This window comes from Carcharhinus amblyrhynchos, chromosome 21 (genome assembly GCF_965287045.1).
Source record: "Carcharhinus amblyrhynchos chromosome 21, sCarAmb.v2.hapA, whole genome shotgun sequence".
NCBI classification, from domain to species: domain Eukaryota; kingdom Metazoa; phylum Chordata; class Chondrichthyes; order Carcharhiniformes; family Carcharhinidae; genus Carcharhinus; species Carcharhinus amblyrhynchos.
In genome coordinates, this window is record NC_137344.1 from 18453082 (window position 1) to 18479489 (window position 26408).

Here is a 26408-nt window from a genome sequence, read left to right on the forward strand (position 1 = left end):
GGTGCAAGTTTTTTTAGCTGAAATTTGGATATCAGACCAAAAGATTGATTTTGTTCCTGTGGTGGACTGAATAAATCCAAACTATTAACCACTCCTTGGTAAATTGGAGTTGGTTAACTTCACAGTAATTTGAGTTAAAATTGTGTATTATTTGGGTGTTAACACTTTTTAAAGCTTTGCAACTGAGATTATAAAGTTGACTCTAAATTGCACCTTGTCAATTCAGAATTGTCCAGCTTCAGCTGGGAAATCAGTAGGATCACATAGGCTACTGCTTCAATTCTGGCATAAAAATTGGCAGATTAGGCTGATTGAAAACAGTTTTACTGTTGTGGACTACCATGGGTGCCTAGTTTTGAGCTGCCACTGTGGTGGTGCTGCTGCTGGAGGGTGACCTTGATATGAAGGTAGACTTGGTCTCCCACAGAATGGTTATCATTACCAGTACTGTGGTGGAATAGATGTCTACAACAGATGATGTAAAGTACTTTTTCCCATTTTTTTATGTCATACTGATGGCCCTGCACCAAACGTTGGTATATTTTTTAAGCCCTATCTAGATGGCTGTTGTATTTGAGCTTTAAGCTGGCATAGTAATGTTACCAGGCACAGTTCCAGAAACTAATTCAGATCCCACTAAGGCAACTGGCAAACCTGAACTCCATTGGTAAATCTTAAATGCCAGCTGTGATTCTAAAACCTATCAAGTTCACTAACTTGAGCAGTTAAAACAGCATAAGCTGTCATCTTAAAAGATGCCCCAAGAAGGAGTTGAGGTTTCAGCTTAGTGACCTTTTTGAGTAGTGGCTGGAGTAGAGGGATGTTTTGGAGAGCATATTTTAAATGACAAAGGGATTGGTAACATTTAGTAAAGAAGCAAAGGATGTGTTTACTCCAGTTTCAAAAGAATTGCTTTTGGGACCCATGATAAGGAAGCAATCTTGCTGCAGTTGAGAACACTGCTTGATTAAACAAGTGTGCTTTAGATTCGGATGAAGCTGAGTGTATAGAGTTCCAGCTTGGTCTGGGCAGGAGTGCAGCCAGAAAAGCTTTGGAAACAGCAAAAAAAAATTGATTTGGTGAGCAGTGGGTATGGTTGAGTAATTTCATGTTTGTTACTTCTATCAAAATTTGGGAGTTGACATGAACAAACACTGGTGCAGAGCATTCAAGACAATAGCAAGGTGCCAGCGGCAGTTGAATAGTTATGCCACTATTCAAAATGATACGACAGTGGAGGCAGCTGATTGAGGAGTGGCAGGTGGGTTTTTTACCTTTTTAATTCTTTCAGGAACATCAGTTTGAAAAAGCCAGTGTTTAATATTGAGCAAGTTCATTGCATAGCCAGGACTTTAAAGGGAGAAGCCACGTCAGTTGAAAGGTATGGCAGAACTTGACCCCTCTGCATTCTAGTGAAACTGGGGGCACTTCGTGTGTCTTTGACATTATGCAGTAAAATGTCCATTGGATGACTGGAGCTGCAGATAAGACTATGGAGCACCTGTGATGGTGAGGATGTGGATAACATGTTTTAGTGAGCTGGTTTAGCAAGCAATGGGTGAGTATCAAGAAGAGTGGCAGGTGAGGACGGAGTGCAAGTGTAACCTGTAGCCATGGCCATCAAACAGATTACTGTGCATACATTGGGAGAAGGAATGGCTTCTTGGGTAAGCGGGAATAGTCAAGTTTGCACCACAGTTAGCTGCTGCACAATGGGGGAGGAGACTGAGCCATAGTGATAGGGGACTCTGAAGAGGAGTAAACAGGTGGAACATTGGGATGGTTTCTGGGGTAGGTGGGACCTAAACTGGAGACCTGTGACCAGCGGTGTGCCTTGGATCAGTGCTGGGTCTATTGTTGTCATTTATACTAATGACTTGGATGAGAATATAGGAGGCATGGTTAATAAGTTTATCAAGAGTAGTGGCATACTGGACAGTCAAGAAGGTAATCTCGGATTGCAACGGGAACTTAATCAATTGGGCCAGTGGGCTGACGAATAGCAGATGGAATTTAAATTGGATAAACGTGAGGTAATGCATTTTGGTAGATTAAACCAGGGCAGGACTTAGTTGATGGTAGGGCATTGGGGAAAGTTACAGAACAGAAATCTAGGGGTATGTGTTCATAGCTGTGGAGTCACAGGTAGAGAGATTGGTGAAAAAGGCATTCAGCATGCTTGGTTTCATTGGTCAGAACATTGAATACAGGAGTTGAAATGTTGATGTTGTACAAGACATTGGTAAGGCCACACTTGGAACACTGTGTGAGATTCTGGTCACCCTAATAGAAAGTTGTTATTAAATTAGAGTGCAGAAGAGATTTACTAGGATGCTACTGGGACTTGGATTGAGTTATAAGGAGGGGCTTGATAGATTGGGACTTTTTTCTCGCGTGTAGGAGGCTGAGGGGTAATCTTAGAGATCTACAAAATAACAATGGGCATAGATCAGCTAGAAAGTCAATATCTTCCCCAAAAATAGGGGAGTCTAAAGGCATAGGTTTAAGACAAAAGGGGAGAGGTACAAAAGTGGGGGAGGGGGGCAATTTTTTCAGAGGGTGGTGAGTACCTGGAACAAGCTGCCAGAGGCAGGTACAATTTTGTCTTGTAAAGTGTTTAGACAGTTACATGGTAAGGTAGATATAGAGGGATATCAGCTAAATGTGGGTAATTGGGACTAACTTAGGGGTTTTAAAAAACAGCAGCATGGACAAGTTGGGCCAAAGGACCTGTTTCTATGCTGTAAACCTCTGACTCTGCACCTGAACCAGAATGGGTCCAACATGCTTGTTGGGAAGTTTGCTTATGTTGTCGGAGGTTTTAAACTAATCTGGCAGAGAATGTGAGTGATCTGTCAAATATAGAAGGAAAACTAGATCAGTCCAGTAGCCAAAAGGCACTTGGAAGAATTGGAAGTGGTCTATTTTGGAAGTGGGCTGTTACAAGAACACAACACGAGAAGGAGAAGTAGAAGCAAGAGTGGGCCACCTGGCCCTTAAATCCTGCCTGCCATTAAGTGCCAGATGGCTGCTCTATGCTACCCTTACTCCTTTTCTGTGTTATTTCCCCATAGCCCCCTATAAAACAAGGCACATGAATATAACATTGGTCAGCATATAGAACTGTGATAGTGTTGCAATCCCTAAGACATGATTGAAAGAAGGACTGGCAACTCTAGAGGAGGGGGAATGGATAGACCATCACTACAATATAGAGGAAGGATGTTTTAGAGTTTCCAAATATGGCCATATGATCAAAGCTTAGAAATAAAAAGGCAATCGTTTGCTGGGAGTATATTACAAGTCTCCCAACTGTCAACGGGAGATAGAAAAGCAGACGTGTAGGCACATCAGAGGTATGTGAGGAACAGGATTATAATATACCGGATTTCAACTTTACCAATATTAACTGGAATTACATTAGTACGAAAAGATAGATGGGTTGCAATTTTTAAAGTTTCAGCAGAGTTTTCTGTGCTAGTACATAACCCTACTGGGGGGGGTGGGGGTGGTATTAGAGCATGAAGCTGGGCAAGTGGCAAAGTGTCAGTGGATGAGAATTTTGTGGATAGTAATTCAAAGTTATGAAAAGGGATAAGGATAGCCCAAAAATCAATTATCTGCACTGGGAGAACGCTGTTTTCAATACCATCAAGCTGGATCTGGCAAATGTAGACTGGAAGTAGCTACTTGCAAGTAAGTCTAAATTTGGAAAATGGCAATCTTTTTAAAAGTGAAAAAGTTCAAGTGTTTAGAAAAGAAATGAGGAGGGCAATGAAGGAGCCACAAAATATAATTGGTAAATAAGTATCCCAGCCTGCTATGGGCGGCAAGCTGGAGATTGCAAGGGCCCTGATGACGATCTTTAAATCTTCGCCGGTCACAGGTGAAGTGCCAGATGACTGGAGGACAGCTAGTCAGGTACCTTTATTCGAGACCTGTAGCAGAGTGGCACAGTGGTTAGCAGTGCTGCCTCAATGCCAGGGACTATTTTCCCTGATTTTACTTGTCAATATTTTCACGTACTCTCTTTGCCTTCGCAATTTCCTGTTCAATCTCATCCCTACGCTCTTTATTATTCGTATAGGTTTTCTTCGGCACAGTACAGTGGTTAGCACTGCTGCCTCAGTGCAGAGACCCTGGTTCAATTTCCGAGTTGGGTCACTGACTGTGGAGTTTGCACATTCTCACTGTGTTTGCGTGGGTTTCCTTCAGGTGCTCCAGTTTCCTTCCACAATCTGAAAGACATGCTGGTTAGGTGCATTGGCCCAAACAGATGCAGGACTGTGGTGACTGGGGGACTTTCGCAGTAACTTCACTGCAGTGTTAATCTAAGCCTTACTTGTGACTAATAAATAAACTTTAAATCATAAAATCCCTACATTGCAGAAGGAGCCTACACTGACAACAATCCCAAGTTGGCCCTATCCCTGTAATCCCACATATTTACCCTGCTAATCCCCTGACACTAAGGGTCAATTTAGCACAGCAACTCAACCTAACCTGCATATGTTGCTGCAGAGATTTTTCTTAAACTCAAAGCTTCAAAGGCATCCTTCCCCTGCCCCCAGTGTTAATGTAAGTCTTGCTTGTGACTAATAAGTAAACATTAAACTTTAACTTTTTCAGTGCCCTCAGAAACTATCACAAACTTTCTTTCTTTATTTCCTCCCTTAAGCCTCTGTCATCTGGAGGCCTCTGGATATGTCAAAGAACAAAGAAAATTACAGTAGAGGAACAGGCTCTTCAACCCTCCAAGCCTGCACTGGCCATGCTGCCCGTCTGAACTACTGTTCTGGGTACCATATCCGTCCATTCCCATCCTATTCATGTATTTGTCCATACGTCCCTAAAAGTCACTATCGTATCCGCTTCCACTACCTCCTCCGGCAGTGCGTTACCCTCTGAATAAAAAACCTGCCTTGTACGTCTCCTTTAAACCTTGTCTCTCACACCTCAAACCCATGCCCCCTGGAAATTGACTCTTCCACTCTGGGAAAAAGCTTTTGACTATCCACTCTGTCCATGCCCCTCATAATCTTGTAGACGTCTATGAGGTCATCCCTCAACCTCTGTTGTTCCTGAGAATAAACCAAGTTTCTCCAACCTCTCCTCATAACTAATGCCTCCATACTAAACAACATCCTGATAAATCTTTTCTGTGCCCTCTCCAAAGCCTCCACATCCTTCTGGTGGTGTAGTGACCAGAATTGAACATTATATTTTAAATGCAACCTAACTAAGGTTCTACAAAGCTGCAACATGACTTGCCAGTTTTTACTCAATGGCCCAGCTGATGTAGGCAAGCATGCGTATGCCTTCCTGATGACCTTCTCCACCTGTGTTGCCACTTTCAGAGACCTGCGTACCTGTAAACCCAGATCCTTCTGTCTATCAATACGCATAAGGGTTCTGCCATTTACTGTATATTTCTTATATTTATTAGACCTTCCAAAATGCATTACCTCACATTTATCTGGATTAAACTCCATCTGCCAAGTCTCCAAAGGATCTATATTCCGCTGTATCTTCTGATGGTCCTCATCACTATCCGCAAATCCACCAACTTTGTGTTGACCGCAAACTTACTAATCAAACCAATCATATTTTCCTCCAAATAATTTATATTATATTACAAAACGCAAAGGTCCCAGCACTGATCCCTGAAGAATGCCACTTGTCACAGCCCTCCATTCAGAAGCACACCTTTCCATTGCTACCCTCTGTCTTCTATGATCAAGTCAGTTCTGTGTCCACCTTGCCAGCTCACCTCTGATCCCATGTGACTTCTCCTTCTGTACCAGTCTGCTATGAGGGACAAAGGCCTTACTGAAGTCCATGTAGATAACATCCACTGCGCTACCCTCAGCAACCATCTTTGTCACTTCCTCGAAACAATCAAGTTAGCGAGACATGACCTCCCTTTCACAATACGACGTTGCCTCTCGCTAATACATCCATTTCTTTCCAAGTGAGAGTAAATCCTGTCTCGAAGAATCCTCTCCAATAATTTCCCTACCACTGTTATAAGGCTCACTGGCCTGTAATTACTTGGATTATCCTTGTTCCCCTTCTTAAACAAAAGGACAATATTGGCTATTTTCCGATCCTCTGGGACCTCCCCTGTAGCCAGTGAGGATACAAAGATTACTCTCAAGGCCCCAGCAATTTCCTACCTTCCTCTCAGTATTTTGGAGTATATCACATCAGGCCCTGGGGACTTGTCTACCTTAATGTTTCTCAAGATCCCCAATACCTCCTCCATTCTGATTTCAATATGACTCAAACTACCTACACACCCTTTCCCTGACTCATCATCCACCAAGTCCTTTTCTTTGGTGAACGCTGACACAAAGTACTCATTTAATACCTTGCCCATTTCCTCTTACTCCACGCATAGATTCCCTGACCTTGAGTGGGCCAACCCTCTCCCTGGTTATCCTTCTGCTCTTTATATATGTCTAAAAAACATTGGGATTTTCCGTAATCCTGCTGGCCAATGACTTTCCATGACCTTTTTTAACCCTCCTTGTTCCTTCCGTTAGTTTCTTTCTACTTTCCTTGTATTCCATACTTGCTTTGTGTGTTCCCAGCCTCTAGCCTTGACAAATGCTTCCTTTCTCTCTTTGACTAGGCTCACAATATCTCTCATTATCCAAGGTTGCCAAAACTTGCCATACTTATCCTTCATCCTTACAGGAACGTAAGCCTTAAAAGCCTCCCACATGCCAGATGTTGATTTGCCTCAAACATTTGTCCCCAATCTATATTCTTCAGTTCTTGCCTAATATTGTTGAAATTTGCCTCCTCCTAATTTAGCATCTTCACTTGAGGACTTAGCTTTATCCATCAGTACCTTAAAGCTTACTGAATTGCAGTCACTGTTCCCAAACTGCTCCCCTACTGAAACATTGACCACATGGCCGGGCTCATTTCCCCATTAGCAGATCCAGTATGGCCCCTTCCCTAGTTGGACTATTTGCATATTCCATGTAGATAACATCCACTGCACTACCCTCATCAATTATCTTTGTCACTTCCTCGAACCACACTAATGGTTTGCTAGTGTCACATGGGAGCATTTAAACTACTTTGCATGCTTCAAGAAGCCCTCCTGAATGCTCCTTACAAACTCTGCCCCATCCACGCCCCGAGCACCAAGTAAGTCCCAGTCAATATAGAGGAAGTTAAAATCTCCCATCACAATAACTCTGTTACTGTTACACCTTGCCAAAATCTGCCTACGTGTCTGTTCCTCTATTTCCTGCTGGCTGTTGGGCGACCTATAGTAAACCCCCAACATTGTGACTATAACCTTCCTATACCTTAGCTCTACCTATATTGCCTTGCTGTATGAGCCCTGAGATGTCCTCCTGCAGTATAGTTTTGATATTCTCCTTAACCAATAGGGCAACTTCCCCACCCCTTTTACATCCCCCTCTAACCCACCTGAAACATCTGTATCCTGGAAGGTTAAGCTGCCAATCCTGTCCTTTCCTTAACTAAATCTTTGTAATTGCAACAACATCATAATTCCAAGTACTAATCCAAGCTCTAAGTTCATCTGCCTTGCCTGTTATTCTTCTGGCATTGAAACATGTGCACTTTGGTCCATCAGACCACCTTTGATTAGCAACCACACGCTGCCTGCTCTTTCACTGAGTCATAAGAACATAAGAACTTAAGAAATAGGAGCAGGAGTAGGCCATCTAGCCCTTCGAGCCTGCCCCGCCATTCAATAAGATAATGGCTGATCTGAAGTGGATCAGTTCCACTTTTCCGCTTTCTCCCCATAACCCTTAATTCCCCTGTCTATCAGAAACCTATCTACCCGTGACTTAAATATATTCAGCGAGGTAGCCTCCAGCACTTCAACGGGCAGAGAATCCCAGAGATTCACCACCCTTTGAGTGAAGAAGTTCCTCCTCAACTCTGATCTAAACTGACCACCCCCCCCTTATCTTGAGGCTGTGCCCTCTAGTCCTGCTATCCTTTCTAAGCAGGAAGAATCTCTCTACCTTTACCCGATCTATCCCCTTCATTATCTTATACGTCGCTATGATACCCCCTCAGCCTTCTAAACTCTAACGAGTACAGACCCAGTCTATTCAGTCTCTCTTCATAGGCTAACCCCCTCATCTCCGGTATCAGCCTAATGAACCTTCACTGCACTTCCTCCAAGGCCAATACTGGCCTGACTCTCTAGTTCCCTTTCAGTTAATTCACCTTTGCCTTGGTTCTCACCTCCCGCCAAAGTAGTTTAAATCCTCCTGTATAACATTAGCAAACCACCCAGCCAGAATATGTATGCTCTTCCAGTTTAGATGCAACCCTTCCTTCCTGTACAGGTCCCACCTGCTCCAGAAGAGATCCTGTCAACCCGTCCTTTTCCTTTAAGGGAACCTACTTGCTCCGATTCCTCACTATCTCTTCCTTGATTGCCTTCTATGATCAGGCAACAATTAACCTGTATGGAGCTGTTTCCAGTCTACTTTAGCTCAATCACATTTCAGCTTAGCAAAATTAGCTTTTCTCCAACTGAGAACTTGTTTGTCTTTCTCCTTTGCTTTAATTGTTCCACATCTAGGTCCAGGAGCTGAGTTCACTGTTGTTTGTCATTTATATAAACAATTTGGATGAGAAGGTAGGAGGCATGGTTAATAAGTTTGTGGATTAAACCACACTTGGTGGTTAATGGACAGTGTAGAAGGTTATCTAAGACTACAGTAGGCCGAGGAATGGCAGATATAGTTTAATTTTGATAAATGCAAGGTGTTGCATTTTGGTAAGACAAACCAGGGCAGCACTTGCACAGTTAATGGTAGGGCCCTGGAGAGTGTTGTTGAATAGAGAGACCTAGGGTGCAGGTACATAGTTCCTTGAAAGTGGCACCACAGGTAGGATGGTGAAGAAGGCTTTTGGCACATTTGCCTTCATTGGTCAAAGCATTGAGTACGGGGATTGGGGTGTTTGTTACAACTGTACAAGACATTGGTAAGGCCACATTTGGAGTACTTGGTACAATTCTGATTGCCCTGCTATACGAAGGATGTTATTAAACTGGAAAGGGCACAAAAGATTTACAAGGATGTTACCACCACTGGAATTTTGATTTGATTTGATTTATTATTGTCACATGTATTAACATACAGTGAAAGGTATTGTTTCTTGCACGCTAGACAGACAAAATATACCGTTCATACAGAAGAAAACGAGAGAGTGCAGAATGTAGTGTTACAGTCATAGCTAGGGTGTAGAGAAAGATCAACTTAATCCAAGGTAAGCCAATTCAAAAGCCTGACAGCAGCAGGGAAGAAGTAGTTCTTGAGTCGGTTGGTATGTGACCTCAGACTTTTGTATCTTTTTTCCGAAGGAAGAAGGTGGAAGAGAGAATGTCCAGGGTGCATGAGATCCTTAATTGTGCTGGCTGCTTTGCCGAGGCAGCAGGAAGTGTAGACAGAATCAATGGATGGGAGGCTGGTTTGCGTGATGGATCGGGCTACATTCACAACCTTTTGTAGTTCCTCGCAATCTTGGGCACAGCAGGAGCCATACCAAGCTGTAATACAACAAGAAAGAATGCTTTTTATAGTGCATCTGTAAAAGTTGGCGAGAGTTGTAGCTAACATGCCAAATTTCCTTAGTCTTCTGAGAAAGTAGAGGCGTTGGTGGGCTTTCTTAACTATAGTATCAGCATGGGGGGACCAGGACAGGTTGTTGGTGATCTGGACACCTAAAAACTTGAAGTTGTCGACCCTTTCTACTTCAACCCCATTGATGTAGATGGCAGCATGTTCTCCACTGTGCTTCCTGAAGTCGATGAGAATCTCCTTCATTTTGTTGACATTGAGGGAGAGATTATTGTCGCCACATCAGTTCACCAGATTCTCTATCTCATTCCTGTACTCTGTCTTGTCATTGTTTGAGATCCAACCCACTACAGTGATGTTGTCAGCAAACTTGAAAATCGAATTGGAGGAGAATTTGGTCGCACAGTCGTAAGTGTATAAGAAGTATAGTAGGGGACTGAGAACACAGCCTTCTGAGGCACCAGTATTGAGAATGATTGTGGAGGAGGTGTTGTTGTCAACCTTGACTGATGTGGTCTGTGAGTTAGGAAGTTCAAGATCCAGTCGCAGAGGGAGGTGTCAAGGCCCAGGTTTGATTTATAAGGAGAAGCTGGATAGGCTGGGACTTCTTTCCCTGGAGCGTAGGAGGATGAAGGTGTGACCTTATAGACGTTTATAAAATCATGAGGGGCATAGATAAGGTGAATAGCCAAGGTCTTTTCCCCAGGATAGAGGAGTTCAAAACTAGAAAACATAGGTTTAAGATGAGAGATTTAAAAGGGATGTGAGGTGCAACTTTTGCACACAGAGGGTGGTGTGCATATTGAATGAACTGCCAGAGGAGGTTTTAGAGGTGGGTACAATTACAACATTTAGAAAACATTTGGATAGATACATGGATGGGAAAGGTTTAGAGGGATATGGGCCAAATGCAGGCGAAATGGGAGTAGTTCAGTTTAGGAAACCTAGTTGGCACAGAGGAGTTGTTTGCGTGCTCTTTTGGTAAGACAAACCAGGGCAGGACTTGCACAGTTAATAGTAGGGCCCTGGGGAGTATTGGCCAGCAGAGAGAGCTAGTGGTGCAGGTACGTGGTTCCTTGAAAGTGGCACCACAGGTAGGGTGGCAAAGGAGGCGTTTGACACATTTGCCTTCATTGGGCAAAGCATTGCGTACCAGAAGGGGAGGGCGGTGGTTGGGGTATTTGTTACAACTGTACAAGACTTGGTAAGACCCTACCATTAACGTGTTGCGCAAGTCGTGACCGGACCCTTCACCTCACCCTTGGTGGACTTGGTACGTTACAGGCAAAAAGGTTGTCTTGAATAGATTGTAAGATTTGAACTCCCTTTGTGACTTGCACACTCTTTAGTTGATGTTTGCGTAGTTCACTATTACTACCCGAGTGTTTGTGTATTTCTCAGATTTACCCTCCCGCCTTCCTCTGGCTGGTGGTCCACTCCTTAAGGATTGTAGGTGGAAAACACTCTCACTGTTGAAGTGAGTAAATTGATTCGCAAGCCACATCTAGCTGCTCCAGTCTGCGTGGCCCGATTTGATGTCCAATTTCTAAGATTCACTACTCGCACAACTGAAATAATGCACGAAGGATGAAGGGCGTCTTTCTTTAAAAAAATGCACCTTAATTTCTTGATTACTTAAACGGGATTATATTGCACTTTGAACCAGTGCAATTCGCCGCGTTTTACCTAAATTGTCTTTCCCCGCCCTTTACACTATTTGATCAGTGTCGCCACAGAGGGTGGGACTTCGATGAGTTTCGTTTTCCTGATTCTGACGCCCTGCTTTGCGATTGAAAATGAGGAAGGAGGATTCATTATTATAGTTTATTCTCCGGAAAAAGTGTTCACAATGCAGGTTGGTTTTGATCCTGGTTACTTCCTTCTGCCGAACATTGGAAGCTTAACCTAGAGCGGGAATAAGTTAATCTTTCGTCCCATTCTCGGGATGGTCTGGCGTTTCAGTGTCTATCTCCAATAGAAGTTGTCTCCATACCTGTTCTTTACCGCCTTGTGAGTTTATGTTAAATTGCACGTGGCAAATCTCGAACGGAGAGTTATTCACAGTTTGGTTTATTCTGGAGTAACCCGGCTTTCTTGTTGAAATTATAATGTTAACTTCATGAAATAACAATATCAGCTGTTCTTGTGCGAATCTTTAATCGTAGAATCCCTACAGTGCAGAGGGAGGCCCATCGAGCCTACACCGACCACAATCGTACCCAGGCCCTATATCCTCATAACCCCACATGTTTACCCTAGCCAGTCCCCCTGATACTAGGGTCAATTTAGCATGACCAATCAACCTAACCCGCGCATCTTTGGACTGTGGGAGGCAACCGGAGCACCTGGAGGAAACCCACGCAGACATGGGGGCAATGTGCAAACTCTACACACAGACAGTGATCTAAGACTAGGATTGAACCCGGGTCCTCTGGTGCTGCGAGGCAGCACTGCTAGCCATTGTGCCAACGTGCCACCCTTAGTGAACTCATTGCTTCTCGCATCTGGCCAGTAACTTTGATGTTTTGTTTATATTGACAGATGATTTTTGCAGTGATTTGAAACATTGATGATCTCGAGATTCATTAAAGTTTAAAGAGAACACCCGTTTGAAACAAAATGTCTGAGGTAAGCTTCCTGGCGTGCTCATCATGAAGAAATATTTTGTTTTATAAATTAATGAATAAACAAAACCAAGTTCTATGAATTTGTAATATAGTAGCAGAGTGAACACTCGGTATATGTAATAAAAGGTAATCTTCCTTGATAAGCAAGCATAGGAAAGATTATCGAGGGTAGAATGTGCAATTGAGGTTATGAGATTAGCCCTGAACTTACTGACTTACAGAACAGCTGTAAGGGGGCCAAGTGGTCTAGTCCTGTTGCTAATGAGTCAGCCCCCTTCCCATGCATATGTTCTATCTGTGGCCTAAGTAATTCTTTTAAAATAATCTTTGTTTTCAGATATGTTTTTTCTAACTTCCTTTTCCCATATTGGGCAATGGTTCCATGCCCACAGGATCTGCCACCTCCTTGGCACTGCCTAGTACCTGGTGGGCAGTGCTAGTGTGCCAGTCTGGCACTGCCCAAGGGGCAGTGCACAGCCCTGCACCCAGCCACCAAGGGAGCTTCAATGCTCATGTACAACAATACCGAGGATGCCTCATGCCTGATTACCAGGTTCTTACCTGCAGTGGTGAGGGAGTGTTGTTCCCACATACCCAGCTTTTGGTTTGTTATACCTCCTCGCTCCCTCCAGTCTCTAAGGGACACAAGTCCTTCCAAACCATTCCCTGAGCACTTTTAGGCAGTCTGACCAGACAGTCAGCCCACTTCTCAAAGAAAATGGTCTGGGACCCTGGCAGCATTCTGGTGATTCCATGGTGTGTCCTTTCCAATGTAGCATACTCTTTCCAAGGTACAATGCCCAAAACTGTAAGCGGTGTGCCAGATATCGCTGGACTAGGAATTTGTATCATTGCAGCAAAATTCCATTTTACATTCCATTTGGAGAAGGGACTGAGGAATTCCAGGCTTCCTAGAAGACCCCATTAGTTTTTGCCGGCATGGGTTAACAATGATTACATTGTTAGCGAGTATTAGAGCACTAAATCTGGGTGACTGTCACATCATGATGTAGCGATGCCAGTGTTGGACTGGGGTACCAATGGGATTTCACCTGTAGTGAAATCCATGAGAGGTTTAAATGAGTAGTGAGCTCTATGGGCTGACGTACCATTGATATTTTTCTCATTGATTATGTACCATTTTTACTACAGGGCAATGATTACCAGCCAGAACACATTGACTGTTTTTTCTTTCAATACCAGACTCACTGTGAGGAAGTAAGTTTTATTCAGCTCTTTGTTGATATGAATTACCAGAACATTTATTTTGTGCATTGAAACTTTCACTGAGCATATCTTTGATTTTTAAAATTTGTTTTCGTGGTATGGGAAATGCAGATAAGAGCTTTTTTTTGTTGTTGTTGTTGATTCCTATACCGTGGAAAGAGTGATGTGTACTGCTACAGGACTTGCAGTGATGCTATTCACACAGTGATATCAGTAATCTTTATAATGATTGTAAGATTTGACTGGATTACGCGAGAGGGCAAGAATAGTCAGCCACATAATATGGATTTGGAGTACTCCAGACTTCTAAGAGCCTCCTTCTCTGCTGTGCTATTCCGTGGTTCCATAACCACTGCACCCGACACATTAACTCTCTTTGTATCTTGAATAAACCCAGTTAAGTATATATCCAGTTCCTTTTGAAGGTGATAATTGAATTTGTATCCATCACCCTATCTCAGAAGGTATTCCTAATCCTAAATGTTCATCGCTTTAAAAAATTGTAGTATTTTATAGCTCACTGATTGAAGCTACTCAACCATTTACTACCTTGAATATAGTTAATTTGTGTGCTGTTAATTAATATTCTGTACATTAAATTCTGTTTTAATATTGAATAATATGCACACTTTGTACAGTTGTGTATTTGATGAAAATAGCCTGCTCGATTTAAAAACGGAATAAGAAATATGTGATTTAAAATGTTTTAATTGAATGTACTTCATATGACTTCCTATTAAGCAGGGTAAACAAGCAATGGATTTTCCAGCTGAAAGTAATATTTTAATGTTTCAGTGTTTAATCTTAAACTTCATATTTAACAGGGGCAAAATTGTCCGTTCTTACATAGAGAGAGCTGCAAGTCATCAAGAGATGTCTGTCTGGTGTGGCATGAGCAAAATGGATGCACAAACCACGACTGCCCCCAAAAACATTTAAATCGAGAGGTACAGCATGATTTTATTGTTAATCTGTAGATAGTTCAAACCTGCGTTCTTTTTGAAAGATGAGCCTCTATTTTAACCTTTTCATCATTGGAGTTTTCAGCTGTCAAGACCGAAGCTCTGCAATTCCTATCCCTCTCCACTTCTCTTTCCTCTTTTAAGAAGCTCCTTTAAACTTTGACCACGTTTTTGGTTATTTGCCCTAATAGCTCCTTGTGTGGTGGGGCAAAAACGCTTTGCGATAATGCTCCTGTAAAGTGTCTTGGGACATTCACTGTGTTAAAAGGTGCCATGTAACAACCTTTTCTTGTTGCGTTGCTCCCTATGCAAAGGCCATCTTCCAATGCCACATATTTAACTACAACCAACAAGTTGGCAGGCAACCAGTTAGCAGACCTTCATCAATGTTGCTTTTTGAGCAGCCACTGGTTCGTGAATGTTAAGAACCTGTGGCTGATTTTTCAATTGACCAACTTACCCAACAACAATGGCTCATAAAAGAACATAGCACTGTAGGAATTCCAACGTTCAATCTGCATCATTCTGCGGCAGCCTATGTTAGCCATCACATCACTGATGACACTTGTACTGTTTTATTACTTCTTTCCTTTTCTTCACAAAACTGTTTGAGAATCCTCTCCAATATTATGGCAGCATCAGTATGCAAGAACAGTGAAGGAAGTGCAAACCCGATGAAGTCTTATATTTCTTAGAATTATGTATGATTAATTGTTGCCATACTTTCACCATCACTGGATCAGAAACCAGGAATTCCCTCCCTAGGAGCACTTTGGGTGTATCTAGACCATTTGGACTGTAAAAGTTGAACAGGAATCTCACTAGTACCTTCGCAAAGGTAACTAAGATGTAGGGATGCCGGTGATGGACTGGGTGGGCACAGAGAGAAGTCTCTCAATGCCAGGTTAAAGTCAATCAGGTTTATTTGGAATCACGAGCTTATGGAGCACTGCTCCTTCATCACATGAGTAGCCTGATGAAGGGGCAGTTCTCCAAAAGCATCTGATTCCAAATAAACCTGTTGGACTTTAACTTGGTGTTGTGAAACTACTTAAAGGTAACTAGGGATGGGCAACAAATATTGGCCTTGCCAATAGGTGGTTTGGTGGCACTGCCAGGGACACAGGTTTGATTCCCAGTTTGAGCCACTGTCTGCACGTTCTCTCTGTGGCTGCGTGGGTTTCCTCCCGCAGTCTGGAAAGACGTGTTGGTTAGGTGCATTGGCCGTGCTGAATTCTACCTCGGTGTACCCAAACAGGTGCTGGAGTGTGGCAACTAGGAGATTTTCACAGTAACTTCATTGCAATGTTAACGTAAGCCTACTTGTGACACCAATAAATAAACTGAAAACAAAACATATCCTGTGAATGAATAAAACAATTGTATATCATCAAAATTAATTTAATGAAAATGGAACATTAAGCTCGTGAGTGCGGAGCCTATGCATTTTGCTTCTGTTTGTGAGTGAGCCAGTAGTTGGGCAGCACTGGTTGACCATCTAGTAATACATGAAATACTAACCTAAATGGAAGTAGCCTAAGAAGGATGTCAAAAATCTGTTGTTTCTCCCCTGTGAAGAGGATAGTTTGTGGCTGTCAGCACTAACTAGGACCTGCACACACACGGATGAAAATAACAGATAACTCATGATGCCAGTATTTTTATTCAGTCATTGCATTTGTTTCTAGGAACAGTAAATGATTCTATGTATGTTCACAGGTTCTGAGAAAGTACTTCTTATGTAATCAAGAGAATAGAAATAATTACTGTGGGCAGAGAGACTGTCACATGTATCATGAGAAAACCAGCAATTTCGATGGATTTTACCGTTCTGCAAGTGAAGGTACTGCTAATTATGTATCTATTTATCTACCAGTACTTTAATATGATGGGCTGTTAGCATTTTCCGCTGTAGTCAGCAGAGAGAAGACTTTCCTATCAATCTCCAGTTTATACTCAGGCGTACTTAAAACCTGAAAATCCACTTCAGTCAAAGCTCTGTTGCTTGTATCCTGTGGTTCACAGGCCTTCTTCACCATCGTCTGTGTCCTTGCTGACCTACACTCACTCAAGTGTAATACTACCCTTGTTTTTAAATCTCTCCATACTCTTACTCATCCCTGCAAGTGTAACCTTTTCCCATTCTGCACTCCCACACCCTCAAAATCTCTGTTGCTTAACTCTGGTCTCCTTCCCAAAGCCCCTTCACCCCTTCTCTTTTTAAGACTCTGCTGAAAACCTGTGGTTTTTGGATACACCTCCTAATCACTCGTAACTTGGCATCCCTTTTCCAAACGTTTCTGTGAAGCATCTTGATACACTTTTCCTTTTTAAAGGCTCCATATAATTGCAAGTTGGTGTCAGAATACAGTTCAAATACTATTCTTTTGCACAAGACATTTTAGAAGCAACTAAAATTCTACTTTCTAAGTTGACCCATATAGTATGAATAATTTAGGTTGTAACCAGATGATCACATGCCTGCCACTTCAAACTTATTAGTTCTCAGTCGACTTTGTGTGTAACAGATCACTCAGGGAGTCTGATTGCTGTGGTAACAGCATACTTACATGCGTATTAGAGCCTAGGACTATGGATAGTGATGGGAGAGGCCCAACTTCATCACCGAGCTGACCAGGAATCAGCTGAAATCAACACCATTTGGATGATGCCATCACTGTGCTGGGATGGGAAATGCTGGCACTGTCACTTCTGTCAGTTTTCCTTAGTACCATTTACCCAGGCTAGTCACAGACCTGCACAGACTGTGGTCCTAGATAGCTCCACGGTCTACTCTGTCCTTCTTCACAGGGGTTAATATTGAATGCCAGTGCAACACAAAGCTTAGCACTGATGCTTCACAGTGCCAGGGACACAGGTTCAGTTCCAGCCTTGTGTAACTGTCTGTGCGGAGTCAGCACGTTCTCCCCGTGTTTGCGTGGGTGCTCCCGTTTTCCCCCCACACTCCAAAGATGTGTAGGTTAAGTGGATTGGCCATGATAAATTGCCCCTTAGTGTCCCAAGATGTGAAGGTTAGGGGGATCAGTAAGAGGTTGTGGGTAAGGACTTGGGTTGGATCCTCTGTCAGTGAGTCAGTGTAAACTTAATGGGCCAAATGGCCTCCTTCTACACTGTAGGGGTTCTATGGTTACAGATCAGAATTTTTTCCTTTTGAAGGTAGTAAGGAGAGTAATATTTTGACAAATGTTAGTCTTGGAGATACTTCTTAGCAACGCCATTGAAGGTTCATTTTTAAATTTTCTTGGCCTGGAGAGAAATCACAAGATGAATATCAACAATATGATTCTTGTGTTCAAATTTTGTTCTTAGTTGTAAAGAATGTTTGGGCGTCTGTCAGGTTTTATAATAGTATTAATGCTACAGGGACATCAATGATTAATATTTAATCTGTAAAACCTATAAGATCTGGGTTTATTATTCATTTGTGGGACATGGGCATCACTGGTTTGCCAGCATTAATTGCCCATCCTGAGTTGCCCTTGTCCAGAGGGCAGTTGAGAGTTAATCACGTTGCTGTGGCTCTGGAGTCACACGTAGGCCAGACCTGGTAAGGACTGCAGATTTCCTTCTCTAAAGGACATTAGTGAACCAGATGGGTTTTTCTGACAATCGACAATGGTTCCATGGTCATCAGTAGATTCTTAATTCCAGATTTTCTTTATTGAATTCAAATTCCACCATCAGCCGTGGCAGGATTCAAAGGTGGTCCCCAGAACTTAAGCTGAGTTTCTGGATTAATAGTCTAGCAATAACACCACTTGGCCATTGCCTCCCCTAATTTAATTTAATGTATGTCAATTTGAATGCATATTATAGGTTGGTAGAAATCACAAATTCATGGAATATTAATGCAATCTGTTTTGTCTTCCCAGTTCCAGTGTTAGCTGAAGAGAGAAGGTGAGATAGTTCATTATTTCTATCAATTTGACCATTTGAGTTCAGATTTTCCATTTTTCACTGTAAAATCAATTTATAATAATTTTATATCTTAAAGACTTATATTGTGATGCAGAACTGTGATGAATGTTTTAAATGTCTTTGCAAAATTATTGTTTGGAGTGGTCAGGCTCACCAAACCTGATATGATATTTCAAATTAGAATCATATGGTACAGAAGGAGGCCATTCAGCCCATCAGGTCTGTACCGACTACCATCCCAACCATGCCCTTTCCCCATAACCCCATGCATTTACTCTGTTAGTCCCCCTGGCACTAAGGAGCAATTTAGCATGGCCAATCCACCTAACCTGCACATCTTTGGAGTGTGGGAAGAAACCAGAGCACCCGGAGGAAACCCATGCAAATTGTCTGTTAGTGTCAGAGGGATTAGCAGGGTAAATACCTTGGGCTGTGGGGATAGGGCCTGGGTGGGATTGTTGTCAGTGCAGATTCACTGGGCTGAATAGCCTCCTTCTGCACAGTAGGATTCTATAAGACAAAAAAGTGATAATCTATAGTTAATTTCTAATAAGCAATGCATTCAGTGTATTCCTGAATAAAACCGTTTTACCAATGCAACTTTTTCCTATTGAATGCTATGGAGATCTGTGTTTTCTCTCACCAGAATTGAGCAGAACAATTTTATGAAGAAGAACTTCACACAGACACAGATCTCTCTGCAAAGCGCAAGCCAGTTCATAAAAGTAGCTGTGAGCTTCATTCGGCAGGCTGTTGGAGACAGGAAGCTGTCTAGGGACAGAGGAAAGCAGTACATTAAAGAGGTTTTGTTCTTATTTTATGATCACAATAATAAAGTTTTGAATGATAAAGCTCCAGTATTTATTAGCATTGCACGACGGACATATTACTAAACGTGGGGAAAGTATTTTGATAGTTATTTCCTGCAATTTTTCTAAATGAGTAGTTTACTCATTAAACACATTCTTGAATTTAAACCAAAACAGTAAATTCTATTTGGATATTTGTGTTGATTTTGGTGTAATTTTGTTGAACAAAATTCCAATTTTAAATCATTCAAACTTAAGAATTAATATATTTTGCACAAAAATCTCAAGAAAATTTAACTTAGTATTTCTATGAAATATGGAGTTGATGTATCTTAGAATCCCTACCGTACAGAAGGAGGCCATTCGGCCTACTGAGTCTGCACTGACCACTATCCTACCAGGTCCTATCCCCATAACTCCATACATTTATCCTAGCTAGTCTCCCTGACACTAAGGGGCAATTGGTGAATCCACCTAACCCACACGTCTTTGGACTGTGGGAGGAAACCGGATCACCTGAAGGAAACCCATGCAAACACAGGGAGAATGTGCAAATTACACACAAGCTGAAAATCGCACCCAGGTCCCTGGCACTGTGAGGCAGCAGTGCTAACCACTGTGCCACCATGCTGCCCCACTTGTACTTTTAGTCTTCATGAAAGTTAAATAATTTAGTTAAAGAAAAATTTATTTATTAGTTACAAATAGGCTTACATTCACACTGCAATGAAGTTACTGTGAAAATCCCCTAGTTACGACACCCCGGTGCCTGTTCGGGTACACTGTGGGAGAATTTATCGTGGCCAATGCACCTAACCTGCACATCTTTGAAATGTAGGGGGGAAACTGGAGCACTCCAAGGACACTCACACAGACACAGAGAGAACGTGTAAATTTCACACAGACAGTGACCCAAGGCAGGAATCAAACCCAGGTTCCTGGCGCTGTGAGGCAGCAGTTCTAACCATTATGTCTAACAGAAACTGTAACGAACTGTTACAGTTGCTGTAACTAACAGAGTTCCCCCCCCCGCCAGTATTCCTTCCAACTTCTTCAGAAGTAAAATACAGATTTGTGCTCCATGTTCGTCTGATCCTATAACAAAACCCAGGGAGTTGTTGATTTCACTGAGATATACCCTTCTTAATTTTGCAGATACTGCATACAGTTCTGTTTCTGTGTCATATCAATTACCCTTCTTTTGAACCACAAGACATATTGGAAGACTCAATAGGATCTTGGTTTCGCAAGCTTCCAGATGTGTTTGAACAGTACAAGACGCATCTTCCAACTCGACCACCTTACACAATTCTACTTGAAATAGTGAGTAGAAGTGACGTCAGACTGTGCATTTAATGGCTCATGGTGCGAGTGAAAATTTACTGTTCCTGTTATTTCATACTTTTGTGCTGCTTTTAATCAAATATTACAAAACATTCTCAGCAAATTTTTGTTACACCGGTTGAGATAGTAAATGGGTGATGTACTTGCCTCATACTATTGTTCACATTGCATTGATCCTTGGTTCACATCACAGATAGCTCTTGTGACAAACTAATTTGAGAGAGGAAAAAAATGAAACTGTGAACTAGTCTGATTTGCCTGTATTTGGCCCATACCCCACTAAACCTTTCCAAATGCCTTTTAAATGTTGTAATTGTACCTTCCCCTGTCATCTCCCCTGGCAGCTCATTTCATATACGCACCACCCTCTGTGGACAAAGTTGCCCCTTGGGTTTTAAATCTTTCCCCTCTCACCTTGCATCTATGCCCTCTAGTTTTGGATGCCCCTGGGGAAAAAACCTTGGCTATTTACCTTATCTATGCCCCTTATGATTCTATAAACATCTAAGGTAATCCTTCATCCTCCTATGCTCCAGGGGAAAAAGCTCCAGCCTATCCAGCTTCTCTTTATAATTCAAACCTTCCAGTCCCGGTAACATCCTTGTAAATCTCTTGTGCCCTTATCAGTTTAATAACATCCTCCTTATAGCAGGGTGACCAGAATTGTACACTGAACTCCGAATGTGGCCTTACCACTGTCTTGAACAGTTGTAATATAATGTCCTAACTCCTGTACTCAATGCTCTGAGGATGAAGATAAGTGTGCCAAACACCTTCTTCACCACTGTGTCTACTTGTGACGCCATTTTCATGGAACGATGTACCTTGTTCGACAACACTGCCCAGGACCTTATTATTAACTGAGTAAGTCCTGCCCTGGTTTGTCTTACCAAAATGCAACACTTTGTATTTATCTGAATTAAACTCCATCTGCCATTCCTCAGCTCAATGTCTCAGTTGATCAAGAATTCCTTGTAGTCTTAGATAAGAACGTAAGAAATAGGAGCAGGAGTAGGCCATCTAGCCCTTTGAGCCTGCCCCGCCATTCAATAAGATCATGGCTAATCTGACGTGGCTCAGTTCCACCATCTCTGTCCACTATACCACCAGTTTTAGTTTCATCCACAAACTTGCTATCAATGCCTCCTATATTTTCATCCAAATCATTTATATAAATGACAAACAACAGTGGGCCCAGCACCAATCCCTGAAGTACACTGCTAGTCACAGGCCTCTAATATGAAAAACAACCCTGTGCACCCACCCTCCATCTCCTATCAACAAGACAATTGTGTCTAATTAACTAGTTCTTCCTCAGTCCCATGTGATCTAACCTTACTGACAAGTCTACCATGCGGTACCCTGTTGAAGACTTTGCTGAAGTCCATGTAGACATCTACTGCACTGTCCTCATCTATTTTCTTGGTCCCCTCCATCTCCCAACGACAAGACAATTTTGTATCCAATTTACTAATCCTTCCTTGGTCCCATGTGATCTAACCTTACTGACAACTTTGTTGAAGACCTTGCTAAAGCCCATGCAGACAATGTCAACTGCATTGCCCTCATATATCTTATTGGTCACTCCTTCAAAAAACTCTATCAAATTTGTAAGACAAGATCTCCCATGCACAAAGGCAAATAGAAGTGCATGAACTGAAACTGAAAGATGTGCATGTAAACTAGGGCTACAGAGCTTTTTTTACTCAGAGCTGATGTGAAACATAATTGGTCAGAATTTATTGTCAAGTTAACATCTCGTGCTCCTTGTTATCTATGAATAAATGATACAACTTTACTCTGCCATTAGCTTAGCAGAAATGGCACTTCACCGAGCCTCTCCTTTCTCTTGTATTTTGATGTACTTGCATGTTAATTACCTGTTAAACTCATCATAGTTTAGTCAGTACAAGTGTAAGTACCCTTTTTAACACTGTGGTAGTTATTACAAGTGAAGGAATCCTCTTAGCTATGGGATAAGTATGAGTGACTATCAACCAACCTCTCTGGCACTGAAAATTAAGGGGATGTTTTGTTTGGATTGTGCAAGTGCAGGCACGTTGAGTATAATCTATACCAAGTACCAACAGTTGAAGGTACATATTGTTTGGTTCAAACAGCCGATCATTAGGATGTATGGCCTACGTACCAGCCATTACACTGGAACTGGTTGCTCAGAAGTCTGGTAGACAGAATGTAGGCACATTGGTAAGTCATACCCCAAATTGAAGAAGATGGTTGTGCTGGATGGAGGCCATTTCAAGAATATTGCAAGCTTAAGAATTTTCTTTTCTTTTCTCAGGTGGTTGGCTACAAGGAATCAGATGAAATTGAAAGAATGCTAGATTTTCTGTCAATACTAAATAGGAGAATGTCCGTGGAACAAAATGCTCAAGATGCCAGTAGGTGCGGGAATAGCCTTTGTTTTGTATCAACAGTTATCAGCTGCTCTTTCTTCCAAGATGTGATGAGAGGAACAAAAACTAAAAATTATTTTGGTGCCTCAGTTTCATGCTTTGGAAAGCATCAGAAAGAAATCATGATAGACATATTGTGCTACCATACGTGGAATGACGTCATTAGCTTGGCAATTTGTATGGCTTTAGAACATGTTCCACAGGCTATTTTGTTCCACCCTGAGGTACATTCTATTGCTTACCAAATGAGGGATAATCCTAACAGACAGAGAGGAATGATCAATGGTAAACATCACCAACATACTCCCATCCCACCTTGTAGGAAATGCCTAAACCTGTTCCCAGACATAGGAGTTGATGTACAACAAATAAGCAATGCCCAACATTGGCCATATGGGAACTGTGCTGAGGTTGACTCTTTGAACAGGCTTCTGAATGACCATGGAGACATTTTCAGGGGATTAACTGTTCCTCCAGAGGATCAATTCACTTTGGAATCTCTTAAGCACAAAAGAAAAGGAAGACTTGTACATAACTTAAAATTATTCAACTTTCAATTGGGAAATAGTCTTTTATTTTACAGACCTTCTGAACCACGGAATCCAGCTTAATGTACAAGTGCTTTACAATTCTTGATATTCAATGTGCAGCTCACAAGCTATGACAAAAAATTAATATTACAATAATAAAGATGTTCAGGTGGCTGGAGTACTCTTATTGCTGTGGTACTGAGCCGCTGCAACGAAGATAAACATTTTAAGGTAAAATTCAGATATATATTAATCTGGGATAAATTTCTGTACTAGTATCCCTGCATTGGTTTCAGCCCTACATTTGATAACACATATTTAATGCAAACTTTTTATGGGTCAATTAATTGATTTTTTAAAAATGTTTAAATAATTTTGTAAATAAACCTAAAACAAATATTCAAGACCTGAAATTTTGAGGTTGCTTGGATAACTAAATGATGAATGCCCATTAGATCGCATTTTTTTTGACTGTGAGGGAGGGAACATATTGCAATGTATCTGAGTTTCTTTGTTCTTTTCCCAGTAAATTATGTCAGAGAGCTTGTGTATATGGGTCCCAGTTTGCAGCATCCTATAAAAAATATCCATTCCTCTTAATATCCCAGCAAACTGTTGCAGTATGGAAAAGATAATGAACGGAAAACCTGGTTTTAGCCAACTTCACATGCTGAACCTATCACAGAATGCATTTCCAAAGTACTTCATTGGCTGCAGGGTGGATGGAGGATTTCTCTACACCTGTCCATCTCCAGTGGCTTTCAATGCTGCATCAAAGAATGTTGGAGCATGCTATCTGGTCTATTGCTCCATTTCCACTTCTCTTTCTGCCAACATCTATTTAACTAGTTCTGGCCAAAATGTGCCCCCTCTTTAAGAGGTGCAAGCTCAGTTTAACTAATACAAAAACAGAAAATGCTGGAAAAACTCAGTGGATCTGACAGCACCAGTGGAGAGAGAATAGAGCCAATGTTTTGTGTCTGGCTGAAGAGTCATTTGTGAACTTAGGATGATATTCATTGGAGTTTAGAAGAGCGAGAGGGGATCTCATTGCAACTTATAAAATTCTAACAGGCTTAGACAGGGTAGATTCAGAAAGAATGTTCCCAATGGTGGGGGAATCCAGAACTAGGGACCATAGTTGAGGATAAGGGTAAACCTTTTAGGACTGAGATGAGGAGAAATTTCTTCACCCAGGGAGTGCTGAATCTGTGGAATTCACTACCACAGAAAGTAGTTAAGGCAAAATGTTGTGTGATTTCAAGAAGAAATTACATACAGCTTTTGAGGTTAAAGGGATCAAGGGATATGGGAGGAAGAGGGGATCAGGATATTGAATTTGATGATCAGTCACAATCATAATGAATGGAGGAACAAACTCAAAAGGCTGAATGGCCTTCTCCAATTTTCTATGTTTTTATGTTTCTATAATTGAGTTGACTGGCTTGCCACTCCCTCACTTGGATAATCATAATACAGATTGTAACAAAATGTAACAAGTTAAACTGAAGCATTCTTTTCCGAGTGAAAGCTGGCTTCCAAACTATTTTGTACCACGACAGCATTTTGAGAGAAAGTATGCCAAGCTAATGATCAGTCAAGCCACCAATTAAACCAAACACTTTAAATCATTGCAACAATGATTTTAAATAGTTACATATTTCAGTCAGGTGCTATCCCGCGTTTCTATTTTTCCTACTGTGTGTATTTTTGTGGAATTTACTGTATAATATTAAACTGTATGGATTTATTTATTTGCTACAGTGAGTTGTCAGTTCACCTTGAATTTTATAATGTTTTTGTAATTAATGGAGAGTGAAAACTAGAATGGCCGGAGGCTCCAAAGTGACAATCTGCTCTGTTCCTGACAAGAAAATTCGAACATTCACTTCCCCATTTGTGTTGGTGCAATAGGCACCTTAGGAAAACTGATTGATTGTATTTACCAGAGTACGGTTCGTGTGATCTTAAACCAAAGTAAAAAAAAGTACACCTTTGCTGCATCTTGTGTTTTTCAAGGTAATTAGTTCAAATAAATTAATTTGGTGTTGGAAGTTATTCTTTGTCACATTTTTGATGCTCAGTTGTTCATTCAGGACAATTTGCAGTTTTAAAAGCAAGTAGGATTTTCACAGAGTCAGAGAATCCAACAAGACTTTACGTTCACTGGAAATATCCCTTGAATCTCTGTAGTACTGATAAATGCCCTTATCTCCTGTCTAACTACAAGCCAATGAGAAGATAGTAAAAATGAAATGCATGGGAGTTTTGGATTGACCTGCAAAATGTCCAACACTATCAAGGTTCTTAATCCAATTTTACGCACCCAGGAGAAGGTAGAGACTGAGCGACAAGTTTATTTTGAGAAGTCAATGCAGGGCATACCGGGCGCAAACTTATCAGCTCACTGCACCTGTGCCTCAATGCGGCAAGCTTGGAAAATTGCACGAGAGGCCAAAAAACTGATTTGCGGATCTTCCTGGCTCCTTTTTACTGTCAAAAACCATTTGCCTTCAGAAAAGGTGCAAAGCTTAATAGCAGCAGATTGCCAGGATTTCCATCTCATTACGGAGGTTGACATGGCTGCTTCCCGCCACCGCCCCCGACTCCCGGATGCATCCTCCCTCATCTCCTCTCGCCAGCGAGATGCCACACCAATATGAATCACCACTGGTTTCCACCAATAGAGGCAAGGTGGTGGGGGGGATCAGAGGCCATTGAAGTCCCTGGATGGTTGGGGACATGGCAGGGCAATGTCTATCGGGCAGTGCCCACTTGACACACTGGCAGAGTCAACTGGGCACAAATTGTGCCAAGGCAGTGCTAAGGAGGTGAGGTCTGAGTGAATATAGATCCTGCATGTGGGCTATGATGGGTGCTTATGCATAGGGGGCTATGCACAGGGGCTGTGATGGGTGCCTCTGCCTGAGGAGGTTATGCACAGGCTGTTATGGGTGTCTATC

General features: G+C 41.9%; 1 protein-coding gene across 3 annotated transcripts; it reads left to right on the forward strand.

Moving 5' to 3' along the window:
- The first annotated feature begins 10743 nt into the window (after positions 1 to 10743).
- Positions 10744 to 25499, forward strand: LOC145356670 (uncharacterized). Of its 3 annotated transcripts, XM_080209537.1 has the most exons (10): positions 10744 to 10854; positions 11316 to 11445; positions 12132 to 12218; positions 13370 to 13435; positions 14269 to 14391; positions 16126 to 16249; positions 18300 to 18324; positions 18992 to 19148; positions 20310 to 20477; positions 22801 to 25499. In XM_080209537.1, the coding sequence occupies exons 3-10, from the start codon at positions 12210 to 12212 to the stop codon at positions 23524 to 23526; spliced, it is 1398 nt and encodes a 465-aa protein (XP_080065663.1). In that variant the 5' UTR covers positions 10744 to 10854; positions 11316 to 11445; positions 12132 to 12209; the 3' UTR covers positions 23527 to 25499. The 3 variants fall into 3 exon arrangements, with proteins under 3 accessions (XP_080065663.1, XP_080065664.1, XP_080065665.1); XM_080209538.1 differs by lacking the exon at positions 10744 to 10854 and having other exon boundaries at positions 11165 to 11445; XM_080209539.1 differs by lacking the exons at positions 10744 to 10854; positions 11316 to 11445 and adding an exon at positions 11498 to 11600.
- Positions 25500 to 26408: the final 909 nt, after the last annotated feature.